The sequence below is a fragment of the Passer montanus genome, unplaced genomic scaffold, assembly GCF_014805655.1.
Source record: "Passer montanus isolate IOZ18808 unplaced genomic scaffold, ASM1480565v1 scaffold13, whole genome shotgun sequence".
Taxonomy (NCBI): domain Eukaryota; kingdom Metazoa; phylum Chordata; class Aves; order Passeriformes; family Passeridae; genus Passer; species Passer montanus.
In genome coordinates this window covers 5,005,238-5,019,066 of record NW_024359832.1, presented here as the reverse complement: position 1 = coordinate 5,019,066, position 13,829 = coordinate 5,005,238, and the positions used below count along the sequence as shown (strand labels likewise).

General features: G+C 39.2%; 1 protein-coding gene across 1 annotated transcript in view; it reads left to right on the top strand.

Annotated features, from left to right (window-relative positions):
• The first annotated feature begins 1,131 nt into the window (after positions 1-1,131).
• Positions 1,132-13,829, top strand: part of GRXCR1 (glutaredoxin and cysteine rich domain containing 1) — a 38,955-nt gene continuing 26,257 nt past the window's right edge. Inside the window, exons 1-2 of the mRNA XM_039699064.1 lie at positions 1,132-1,527; positions 4,261-4,274. Coding sequence (XP_039554998.1) covers positions 1,132-1,527; positions 4,261-4,274 — 410 coding nt within the window. The remainder of the gene's footprint in view (positions 1,528-4,260; positions 4,275-13,829) is intronic.

The following is a 13,829-nucleotide window of genomic DNA, read 5'->3' as shown; positions in this document are numbered from 1 at the left end:
GGTTTAAGGTGCTACTACATGATATTGAGTAGAAATAGCTAGAAACCTCAAGTGTGGGTTGGTTATTTTTACATCTAGAGCTGGGTGCTGAACACTGTGGCAACCACTACTTGTGATTTGCTAGGATAGGGCAATGTGATTCCCTGTGGATGAATCCATGTTACCCTACTTCTTATTGTTGATCCCTGTTACCTCAATTAATTAGCTTTCTCCTACTCCTTGTTCAGATTCCCTTGCCCAGTCCCTGACAAAGCAGAACATACGCTGTGGTTGCTGTGTGGTGCTAGCTTTATTTAATAACATTGTGCTATTAAATAAATGTGCAACAAATTCTGACTAATTGCTTCTCCACTGCTCTGCCAGTCTGTGGAAAGGTCAGCACTGAAAACCATCAAGTGGCAGCTCCCTGCCAAATCTCTGTAAGGTTGTGTAAAAAAGCAGACTTTGATGAATGAGGTTTGACTGGTAGGGAAGTCAAGTGTTTTGATGAAAGAAATGTACTCATCATTGATTTAGGTGCTGAATTTTTTTCATTTTTCTTCCAGGTGCAATGAACATAAACAGTTTGGACTTTGTATATCCTGTGATAAACTCTTCCTCTTTGTGCTTTTTAGCAAATCAAACTGCTTTCATATAAACTTGTGTAATTGCTGTTATTTGGTGTATTACAGAATCACAGAATCAGAGAATGTTATTAATTGAAAGGGACTTATAAGGATCATCAAAGTCCAACTCCTGCCCCTGTGCAGGACGCCCCAAAGGTCACATCTTGGGCCTGAGAGCATTGTCCAAATGCCTTCCCTTCCCTTCCCTTCCCTTCCCTTTTAATCAATGCATATAATTCCTCTCTTTCTTGCTTTCTTCCTTAGTGCTAAAAAGTACACAATGTCTTTTTAATATTTAATTAATGAGATCACTTTACAGGTTTTAGTTTAAAGGTAACCATAGCACAAATGCATCCATTATTAACTGCAGAACGGCAGTGGCTTCTTGGGAACCCTCTTTAGTTTAATATGAGAACCCCTGTCAGCAGAAAACAGCGCCGATATTGTTGTTAAGTGTGACAAACTGGCAAATGCGATGGGGACCACGCTGGAACAATGCAAACTGCTGCTGTCAGTGGAAGAGGCGATGTTTAAGGGCGAGGTGAAGGCGGACAGCGAGAGGCTGCTGAGGAAGGTTCGGTTCCGCGTCGCGTCCTCGCACAGCGGGCGGGTGCTGAAGGAGGTGTATGCCGACGGCGAGGCCGCCGACTCGCTGGACTCCGAGTATGCCAGCAGCTCCGAGACTGACCAGACCAGCCGGCTGAGCGAGCTGGACGGGCAGCAGAACGGACACGTAGGGTCCGAGTGCGATGAGAATGATAACGAGCAGGACGACTTGCTCATCTTAGTCAGAGCCACCAAAGAGAAGGGGTTTGGTACAAAGCGAGTCAACATCCTCAGCAAAAATGGCACAGTCAGGGGAGTCAAGCACAAAGTCAGCGCTGGTCAAGCTCTGTTTGACAATTTGGCAAAAGTGTTTCAGGTAGGTGGTGCAGATCTGCTGGCTGTAAGCTCTCTCTCTGTCCCTTTTAACTCCACACATTATTCTTCCCTTTGTTCAAACTCTCTCATCTAGGATTTCTCAATATTCTGTCTCATTCCCATTGCTATCCACTTGCACAAGAGGGGCTCATTAGTCCTTCTAGTATCAAACAGCTCCACACTCCATATTGGCTGTGAACTTTGCTTTTCAAAATTGACCTAATATTTGCAGAGTAGAAATATGTATGTTGTGCTTCCCATGTCTGGATGAGGAAAGAAATGTATCAGAGGATTTAACTGGGGCTTTGCTGGAGATCTATGCAGGTCTCCTGTACAGGGACGTGTCATGTTTCCACTCCTACTATATTAATTCTAATGAGTTTACGATGTTATCTTCTGTCCCCTACATGTAAATATGTATACTTGCAAATTCCATTCTGTTTAATCTGCAAAGTAGGTCAAACTAGGTACAAGGTGGCAGCAATGATGATTTTCCCACATGAAAATTTCAGGGGAATGAAATCTTAGTCAGAGTTCTCTTTTATTAATGTCTGTTTTCTATCTATTTTGTAGAAGGAGCAGAATATCTGTATTTGAAACAGTCCATGCCACACTAATGCCTTAGTCAGAGAAACAGAGGCCTTCAGAAAAATCAAGATAAAACTTTTAAAATATTTATCTCATATATATAATTTATCTCTATATGCTATTCAAGCCTTTCAATCATTAATATTCACAACAGACAGAAACAAGTGTGCAACCAGACTGTTTCTGAAGTTCTTAAAATCCAGAATTGTACTTTTCAATTAAATTATCTTGTTATGGTTTCAGGGCATTATTTTACAACTTTTTGTGCAGTTTTAAATAATGGGGAATTTGATATTAATAATGACTCTTTTTGCATTTTGAAATTACTTTGAAATGAGGTAATTTCATATTACATTAATAAATGTCAATAGATTAGCATTCTCTTGCTTCTGGATACTAATTTATTCTCTGTGTTGTACCTCAATTAACAGTCTTTTTGTCAATATGAATGTTCCTGTAGAAGTTGAAGTTTCAGAGAAGAATTTCATGTTCATTTCTGTTCTTTACATCACATCACATAGCACTCAGGTGATTTGCCTTCTTTCAAGCTGCTCATGGAAGAGTTTGTCTTTAATTCCTTATTCTGATAAAATTTGCAACAAACTCACTTTTTAAAGGTAGATTTGAATTAGTAAGTATTAACTGAGCCATGTTTGGGTTCTTCTCCAACTTCAATTCCATTGTTCCATGTTATTTCACTACACAGTACCCAATTTCATCCCACTAGCCTCATTCCTTCTAAAAGTTGTCTTGTACTAAATCAGTAACATAACACTAAGCTAAGAAATTGAATCAACTAAATAAACAGACCCATTTGAAGACATATGCACCCTAATTAGTGTCCCTGCCTTATTGCTTTTTCTATCCCCAGTTTTAGATTGGAAGTTCTTCAGGAAAGGCCCATGGACTGAGATCAATGTACTTTGATTGCAAAACTCGTATTCCTAGCAGAGTTAATGGTAGGACCAGTGCTATTTTCAAGAGGTGTTTTGCCAGAAGAAAGTATTATCTTGAAAGGAGGAATATCCCTCTTATAGCTTCAGAAAAGTACATGTATCCAAGTCTGCCACAGAATTCCTTCATTAAAACCTTTAGTTTAAAAGGTGGTAAGGATTTTTTAATTGACAATATTTTACTGTGGAAGAAAGGGGAAAAATTAAATTATCAGATGAAAATAGTTTTTCATACAGCAGGTAATTGCAATGAAGAACTCTGCTACAGGCATTGTGAAGTCCAAAAGAAAAGGCAGGTTTTCAAACTGAATGAGGAAAATACATGTGGAACAGAGAAGCTTCTTCCTAGGCAGGTCTAGATGAGTGATGCCCAGAAAAAACAGTATATACTTACATTAAGACATATATACAACAATATAGAGAGGACAATGATTTGAGGTTTCTACACAAATTCAGATTTGCCCAGAGATAAAGCCCTAAGTCTAGTGAAAAAGAATGATGGTTTGTCATTTATGGTCTCATTTATGGTCATTTATTTATCTTTTATGTCATACTCTGAGCCCATTTTGTATGCCACATGCTGAGCACAGGGAGAACAAAGCACAAAGTTTAGCTTTGAGATGGATTTGAAACTGCTTGATCCTAATGAGAAGTATGATTGAAATCCATCCAATTACAAATGAAATAATGGCCTTTAGAATGAGATTAGAGGATGATTTCTAGTTTTCTGTAAGCATGTTCCAGACAATTAATTGAGCTGTAATACCAGTTAGAGAACAAGAGTTCTTGTTTCAAAGACTTAGTAAGAGAGGAAGATGTCTTTGTTAGCAGGTACAACACAAAATCTCTCTATCTGGGCATTTTCTAAGTTACCCCCTTGATTATGTGAGGTCATCTCCAGCTACATGTTTCTCTTAGATATGCTGCAGCAAATGTATAACAGCAGTTAATAGGAGAGTGCCCCTCCCTGAGGAGAGTCCATCTCTGCCCCTTGGATGATTCAACAGCAGGAACTCTATGAGGTGAATACATTGTACACTCTCAGCGTTAGTGTCAAGTCAGTATTTTTAATCTCAGAGTATGCACATGAACTCTTGGCAATCTTGTATTCTAAGCACTGATAAATTTTTGTATGCAACTGCTTCTTATTTAGTATTTACTACACCACTGCCTAACTAAAATGTGCATGTGAGAAGCCAAATACTGAGTGTGTGTGGGTGTCCTGTGACCCTGAAACTAGGGTGTGGATTTTTTTCTGCAATATCAGCATTCTGATTTTTCAGATTATCTGAAAACTCCTTTAATATACAATTTCTCCAAATCCCTAGAGGCTCCCTGTGATAGAGGAGAGATCCTTTAAAGCAAATAACTTTGTTCAGTTATTCTAGGGATAAGCAGGGACTCATTAACTGGCCTTCATTATGTTGTGCAGTCAAGATCTTTGATTTTGATTTCTGTTCAATACCTGTGCTGAAAGCACTTGTGTATTTTAATGCTCTATGGAAATGTTTGGATTTGTGAATATTTTTTTCACACTTTCTTACTACAGCTTTCTGCAGAATTGGTTCAGACACTTTCTTCCCACAACAAACTTATCTGAAAAAAAATCACACCTTCTGGAGCTTTTTTCAATTTTGAGACAGTGATGTAAGGCAGGAAGCATTTTCAGATGAAAAGGTCTTTTTGGTTGTTGTTGCAATATGACACAAGCCTGGTCTGAGAATGTATATCTAGATGTGTGTCCCCTGCTACATCTTCCCACAGTCACGCACTCAGCACTTCCCCCACCCGTTCAATCCATGACCTCTCATTTCCACTGTTCTCAGGGAAGCTGAGTGCTTCACATTACTCTGTGTCCCCAGAATGTCTGTGTCCCCAGATGGGAGCTGCTCCAGTGCTGTGAGGTCCTAGAGGAAAGGTCTCCCTCTAGGTCACCCTTGCACACCAGGTCATCCCCATGTGAAGCTGCTGCCAGGTGAGTGGGAGCAGCTGTGGGAGCTGGGGGCAACACATCCGTGGGGAAGGGATGTGGGACAGAGCAGGACACGTCCAGGGCTTGCCTCAGCTTCAAGGCAGGATATTCTGGGGGAAGAAAGGTGGGGAAGAGACCAGCTCTATTGATGCTTCCGGACAGCATGGTTTCCATGGCAACACCTCCAGCCTTTTCCTCCTTGGGGTGGATGCCACAAACAGACTGTTGACATGGCAACCACATCCTGGCAGGGTGAGGCAGTGGTGGGTGGGGTGGTGATGGGTGCTGACATAACAACCACTCTGGGTCGGGAAGGTGGGAGGGAGGTCACTGCTGGTCATCTGTGGCAGGCAGGGACAGTCACATGTGTCACCCAGCCTCCACTAGCACCAAATCCGGGCCTGGGGAGAGCCTCCCACAATGCTGGAAATACAGGCAGCAGACAGCTGGGAACGGTTTATTTGTGAGAAATACACACTACTGAAAATCCTGAAAAGCAGGAGGGAGCTGGAGCTCCCACTCTCCCTGTTCATGCACCTCAGTATCAATTTTCCCCTGCTGAGACTCTAAAGCTGACAGCATTGGCAGCTCTGAAGCTGGGGACATGACTTGCCAATTGTGTCAGAAGCATAAGCCCCTTCTGTGCATATCTGAAGTAATTGTAGTTTTATTTCAGTATACTACCAAAAAATTCTGTATTCAAATATTACAATATTGTTTAAATACAAATGGATATGAATATTTCCTGTAACCCTCTGTAAAAAGCAGTAGAGAAATAGTTCTTTTTTCTTTGAAATAAATATAATTCTCTTCACAACCAATTTTTATGATTAAGCCATTCCAACGGCTATGGCTGAGCCACATAGAGTAAAAATCCTTAGGTTGTCTAATATATTACTAGGTAGTGCAGCGATCATTTTATGCCAAACTGGGTTTCCATCCCAATGTGCAATTTAATGTAGCTCAGCCAAAGGTTTTACACAGGTCTCTCCTCATTTTCCATGTTTCAGCATGGTTATTTTTCCTCCATTCCCATAATTGCACACTCCACTGGCCTTCCAGCCTCTTCTGAAAGGTCAGGTTCTGCTAAATTAGCCACAGAACTCATTCTCAGGCAGGGCTTCCTGACATCTATTGCAAAAGGGCAGGTCTGGTTAACAAACCCGATGAATGTCTTTGTGAGCGTTGCGTCAGAGAGGATACGGGTGAGGAGTCAGACATAATGCACACAGTCCTCACAAAATTTCCCAGCACAGTTCCTCAGGTAGAACTCACATGTAAAGTTGTGAAGTGCAAGTGACTATTCAGCCTGATGAAGAATGAGCTTATTAATGTTTAGAGAGAAAGGTGGGAAAGAATAAAGAATCACATGGAAGTTTGTTAAGAGGAGAGCTTTTGGGGTGGTTAAGAGCACTTTCATCTTTCTTTACTTGTAGGTGACCTGGAAAAGTGAATATCCAGCAGGACATGCAGAGTTTACAAACTGAGAGGGCTAGCTAGTACCACAGACTAAATAAAGTGAAATACAGCAGAAAAACCAAGCATCTTCCAAAGAAGTCAGAGGCTGCAAAGTGATATTAAGGAAAGGTTCTTGTGTAGTAGTAAAAGCAGAGGTTTTTAGGGTGGGTGGCATGTTGTATACCGCTGCAGCCTCTGGAGCATATATCACACAATCCCCAAAAGTCTGGGGACATGAGAAATAGAGATCTGCACTTTCATTGGAGAAGTCTTGATAAGACTTGAAGAGACTTCTCTTGATAAAGAGAAGTCTCTTTCTCGCTGATCAACTGGTGGTCAGTGCTGACACTCCAGAAACCACTGGACTATTTGAATTCAAAATCCTCTTCTAGGACTGGACAAAGATTGCAAAAACTCTCCTGACCTTTGCCTTCATATTCTCCTCCATATACACTGCTCTGACTCCCAAATGGACATAGCTTACAAAAGAAAACAATGCATTGCTTGTAAAGAGCGTTTGATGTAGTAATGTCTCTTATATGGATAGAGATAAATACCAGTGAGCTGCAGGTATCTGAACTACAAACTTCCAGTGTATTTTCCTAGTAAGTCTGAAAAACTAATTATTGAACAGTGTTGCACTGAAATCCACTGGAGAACAGGAAAAATTGTAATAATGTGGAGGACCAAGTGATTATGAAAAGCAGGTTTTTGCTTGTTACAGAAAATTCAGAGTTAGAAAGACAACTAGATCACTACTTGAATGGGCACAGAGTTGGTTCATCACTTGCTTTGTACTTTCAGAAGGGCTTTGATCTGTGACCAAACTGCATTGGATACTGATTCTGCTGATGCTGTTGATCATGTCACAGTTATTAGAAGTGGTTTCTAGAGTGGATGTCTGAACAGACACACTGAATTAAAAAGGAAGATAGTCAGGTCTGTGATCTTTTAACTGGAACCTGCATTTGGTCAGTACTTAAGATATTGGATTTTATTGTTCACATGTTGGAAAAATCAGTTGCAAAGCACTGAGGTCAGATAAGTCTATTACTAGACTATTCAGTACATTTTAGGATTTGCTTCTGTTAGACTTGAAAGATATATTTGACATGTACTTGATAGGATCAGTAAATAGATTTTTAACTATATAAACCTCTGAAAGTGATACACAAGTTTTGAGTTAAAAAAGACTCAAAGACTCGTCTGTCTCATTTTCAGAAAGTGTAGATAGGAGAGGTCTTAACTTCTGAACACACTCAACATTGGATGGCTTACCAACAAAACTATGGTTAAGTATATCACTTTTTAAAGACTGAATCAATAACTGAGTAAAAAAAAGTATAGGTTTTACTGCTGACAGTCTGTCCAGCATGTACTGGACATCTGTCTAACGCTCCAGTGCACTGCATGGCCTCAAAATTATTCTTGCCCTGATGAGTCTTGATCCTTGTAAAGGACCCATAAATGAGGTCAGTGCTCTTGAGATGCTGGCCTTGTCCATTGCATGGGAAAGAGCATAGCAAGGAAGGAGTGGTGTTACTGCAGTAAATATGCATACACAGAATATGTAGCACTAGAGTGAATCAAGACTTTATTACAGATTCAAAAAACCCATTCAAAAAAAAAATGCCTCTGAGGAAGGACTCAGACATCAAGCTCCAAAACTAATTCTCCAAATCTTCCTTGGTCCCATCTAGCTTCAAAGGCACTAAAAGCTGTTCCTTATTGAAAATTTCACTAATGCTTGTGCCTCAGTATGTCAGGATTGACAGCACCTGACAGTTACTTCCTACTTGTGTCCTATGGGATCCATAAAATGAGGGTTCCATTGCCTGTCCCAGCTACATGGCTTCATGCAGTAGGTGCTCCATGAGCATTCCTGGTGGATCAGCTCCTATACAAACTGCACATAAGGAGATGCTGCTTTGTTACAAATTGCATCTGCAGAAGGCAGTAGTGAGACATGTACTTTGAAACAGACAGTCATGAGATAGTGAGAATAAGTTGTTGGAGTTGTGGAGTAGAACACAGGAGTGCTGGTTCTCAACCTGCCATACCAAAGAGTTCTGTGTTCTTCATCATCATGCTTGACTTTCCTTCCTTCCTTAGCACAATAGTGATCACAGTATTGCAGAAGTATCCTAGAAAGTGGAAGTATCCTAGAAAAAACTTGTAGCCAGTTACTTGCTTGTTAGAAAAGAGATAGAGAGGAGACTGAATCAGGTATTCAAGACATGAGAGACTGCAAATAATTAGGTTCTGCTACCTTGTTTCATCCTCTCTCTTTAAATCTAAAATTAGATTTGCTTTCTTTTTGAAAGAATGAATGCAACTGCCAAATGGAAGAAAAAGCTTCCTGGTGGTACTAAGTGGGATTCCTAAGTCATATTGGCCTCTGGAAATATTCTGAGCTGAAAATAGTTATAAAATGAAACAGTATTAGTAGGAATTGCCATAAATGCTTTCCAGACTCTTACTTTTAATTATATGTCTGGTAGATGACCTGGAATACCAGACGGGCACTGGGTCTGATCCTATGTACTGCTCTGGGACTCTTGCATAATGGCCCTTTGTGGGACTGCTCAATAAGGTGCTCAGCTTTTGAATTAACATGGAAAATGCTTCATCTTACTTCAAACTAACTTGAAAAAGGGTCATGTTACACAAGCAGCCTATCAAAAATATCTTAGGATGCTAGTGCAGAATTACTTTCTACATATTCTAAGAGTAGATTTTTTCCCCCTGAATTGGCCTATTAAAACAGAGATAAAAAAGATTAACTGATTAGCCATAATCATTAATTAGTAGCAATAACTCTTGTCTTTTGCTATCTGTGAAGCTCAACTTTGTAACTCAGCAGGAAAATAAGGAGAAAATGTGTTTTGAAGTATTCTTATAATGAAGACTGTTAAGAAAATTTGGGGCTATTCACTTTTCTTTGACATGGTACTAGCTGCCTGCTAGTTCATTGACCCTGAACCTTTGCATGCCTTCAACACAGCAAATACATTTTGTAGAACACATAAAGATGAAATAAATTGCCTATATGCTTAATTCCTAGCCTCATACTTGGTAATTGACCCACAATTTTGTGTACAAATAAATTAATCTGCAACCAAATATTTTGGAGTTCTCCCTACACTTGAATGTCTTAGGTTAATATCTTATAACTTTGCAAACATGAAAGCAAATATTTGGCTACATTGGGCCAATTTGTCACCAAAGTGCACAGCTGTGCAATTGTAAAAATATGGTAATAATAAAAATAAGAATCAATAATGAAGATAAAATCCCTTTACTAAAACTTAAAAAAAAATCTAACATGTTAAGTGCATTAAAATCCCATTATTTAGTGTACAGATCTCAAAACTGTTTCAGTTCTGAACTAGGATTTGCAAATACACTAATCTAGAAGATATAAATGTAAATGTGCCACAGGTGTTGCTAGACTGCTCCAGTCTGTCTACAGCTTGCTGTGATATTTATCTACTCAGTTTGGATATTTATCTACAGTTTATTACATACTGCACCAAAACAAGGTACATGATTAACAGCTTGACAGAAATAAATGGTCAAAAATACAATTTTTTTTTCTTGGCTGGGACTTTAGCCTGTAACTGTAATGTTTGGTGGCATCATAATTTTGTAGCTGAAATATAATAAAACATTCTTTAGAATGGAATTTGCAACCAGAGGGAAAAAGGTATGGCTTTCATGCAAGAAAACTTTTCTAATTGCTGCAACATCCATTGCAAGGTAGTACAAAACATGAAAATTAAACCTCAATGAATTTTTCCAAAGCTTGTAAGAGGAATAATAGGACAGCATCCCCAGCCTGTTGATTTTGAAAAGAAGCTGTAAAGTTGCAGCTCCCAATCCAAACAGGCAATCTTGTGGTTTTGCTTGATGCAGTAGTTATATTGTGGGGAGGCTGCCACAGCACGACTCTTTATAGCCTCCATCAGAGAAAGCAACAGAAATGGTCACAGATGAGCAGCTGGAGTCACTGAGGTAGAGACTCATTTCACGCATGGCAAGAAAGAAGACAGAAAAAAACATCATTCATTGCTAGTAGGAATTGTGGAAAGCATTTTAACAACCTTAGTACCATTTTGCTTTGGAACTTTATCTAGGGACATCATCCATCAATGTCAGACGAGCATGTCTTCTGTATTGCAGTAAAACCACACAGACTCATTCTTCCTCCATTTCTCAAAAAGAAATATAAAAAGTCTTTCTGGCCAATATTTGCACACATTTATAACACCATGCAGTGTTATGAACTGCTCTGACAAATCAGCCAATGCTGGTACAAAGGCAAAGAACAGTTTCTTTGGCATTCACCCTTGTTTTGAATACTACTGATTGCTAATCATCTAACAATCTTTAAAACTGTTAGGAATTTTAAGGAGACATACATTGTTATTTAAGAAAATTTCTCTTTGAAAATTCTGTAACAAAGAAGGAACTTATTTTCTAAAGAACTTACAGCTTTTTAAAGAAAATGCAATATTTTCCTGCCCAGCCGCTCATGTCTTGCTATTTGTTTACTACATCCAAATGCAAAGCACTCTCCCTCCTAGCCCTGCAGGCAACTATGAAACATTTCCTTGTTGTTCAAGTGGAGAATCTAAGAGGCAGACTGATAGACACAGTGAAAAATGAGAGCTTTAAGCATTATTGCTTCTTTCCACCTGCCACACTATACTTTGAGAGCTTTTCTTTCCAGGTGTTGGCTGATGAGGTCTCTGGTGAGACCCCACCTGCAATGCTGCATTCAGCTTGGGGATTCTCAACTCAGGAGGGAAATTGTCCTGTTGGAGCAAGTCCAGAGGAGGGCAACCAAGTTGATCAGATTCTCTTATGAGGAAAGGTTGAGAGAATTTGGTTTGTTCAGCCCAGAAAAGAGACAGCTTTGGAGTAATCTAATTGTGGACTTCCTGTACCTGAAAGGAGCTTAGAGAAAAGATGAGGAAGACTCTTTACAAGAGCAAGTAATGACAGAGAAGGGGGAATGGAGTTCTTCTAATTCAAAGACAGTAGATTTAGATTAGATATTAGGAAAAGATTCTTTACTGTATGGGTAGTGAGGCATTAGAACATCTTGTCCAAGAAAGTTGTGGATGCTTGTCCCCTGGAAGTGGTCAAGGCCAGGCTGGATGTGACTCTGAGTAACCTGGTCTAGCTGAAATTATCCTGCCCATGGACTCTATGATTCTATGATGCTTTCAATCAGATTCACTCACATGCAGTGGGTAAATCTGGTTGTTCTTTCAAATGCCACAATGATTCAAAAATATAAGCACCTACTCAGAGCCTTCAAGTTCAAACTGTCATAAGGATTTAAAAAGCTCCATTTGTAAAGGACTTGTTCAGGAAACAGATTACTTTAAATCTAGAAGATATTGCCATGGCAGCTGTTGTTGTATCTGCTGGGTGGTCAAGCCTTTTGCAAACCTGTCTGCTTGGTGGATGATATTATTTTGCATCCTCATGTGGAAGATTGTGGGGTGGAAGGACAGTTTCCCTGGCCAATATTTACAACTGAATGCTGATAATTAATACATTAATACTATAGGTTGTTTGGTGGCTTTTTTTTTTTTTTGGCTGCTGCTGACTGGGAGCAGACTTGAATCATGTAGTTCCTTCAGTTAGGTGGTTTCATCATCAGCTACTCCAGCAGCTTGTGGAAAGACACAATAAATAAAGTCAAAAGGTTTCAAAACAGAACAGCCTAGTGAATTTTCTGACCTGTTTTTTGTGCTGTCTCAATTGTAATTTTAAAAGAAGGTTATTCAGCTGGCAGAAATGCAATCAAGTATGGAGTTTCATGTTTGAAGACATGATATGAAATTAGAATAAAGGTTATTGATTTTTCTTGCTGCACAGTATTTAATTATTATCTATGCAAAGAAGCCATTGAAATGTTATTAGAAAAGAAAAGCAGACAGATGATTTAATAATCTCAGCTTCTTCATTTGTAGTCTTGTTCCTGGAACAGAACACATTTAACTCTATAACATGATATAGATTCTATCCCCATTGTAAGAACATTATTATATGAAAAGTATGATTATATGAATATTTCATTTAAAAAAATACACATCTCTGAGCAAAATCCTGAATCAGACTAGAACGTAAAGCTGCTTGCACTGGCCTTGGTAAAACATTAGTCCAGTTGCAGATGTAATATATACAGAATAACTAACTTGGTAGTTCTTTTGATCAACAGGTTTAGGAGCTGGTATAAAGCATACAACCTGCTACATTCTGATTTTCAGACATTATACCTATATGGTTAAAAAACAAAACAAAACAAAAGCTTACACCTTAGAGTCTTTCCAGCAATGAAGTCTGTAATTCTGCTTCATGAAGTTGTCTTGTATTTTACTTATAAAGAACTGGTGGATGAGTCATCTGTCCCCTTTCATACATCAAGACCAGCCACAGTACAGGCTATTCTAGGGCAGAGCTGGTTTATGTATGCTGTCGAGGAGTTGTATCTGCATAACAATCTTGAGCACTCTGCCTTTTTTGAAAATCTATTGCTTAAAAAAGGAACTGAAGCACTTAAAGTGTGCAATGTAGACAGATCTTTAATTTTAAAAATGGATATTGAGTATATAAGTAATAATTAACTACTCAGGGTTTGAAGATGAAGGTACCAAATTTCTAGGTATTATTAAGTAATGAGATAGCTGAGAGCGTAGTTCCAATTAAGTTAAGTAATATAGTGGGGAAACAAGGTCGTTCATCACTCAGTGCTAGTGCAGGACAAAGGAGTGCTATAACTACAAGATATCCCTTTGCATCACTTCCATGTATTGAGTGATAGGGCTCTCTGAGAGCTAAGGAGTGAATCAGCACTTTGGTGCACTAATCACACCATAACTTTGATCTCTGCCTGGTTCACAGACCTGTGCAGAATTCATTACCAGTTCCAGAGGGCTTTGTGACCCCAGGTGAGACAATGCTCTGTGTCCACCTGAGAAATGGTTGTCCTTTTCCTTAACTTTAGTGTAGTGCAAATGACAACTCCAACCTTTACACAATAGCCTGTTTTTATCTCCACCCACATGGGTAACATTTTCAGCTAGACTTCAAGCTGTATAAAGTGTCAAGAAAGTAAAAGTACATAATATGTCAGGTGTTTGGAACTGAAAACTGAGGGAGAGTGGTGGTTTCCCTGGTTTGCTCACCATTCCCTGGGAGTTTCAGGATTTCAGTGCGTGTCATTTCAGCTTCTGTTTGTAGGAATACAGTAAGAGGTATAATAATATTTGACAGAAATCTTGTAGTTTGCTGAAAGCTTGTTGTCTGTCTGATTTG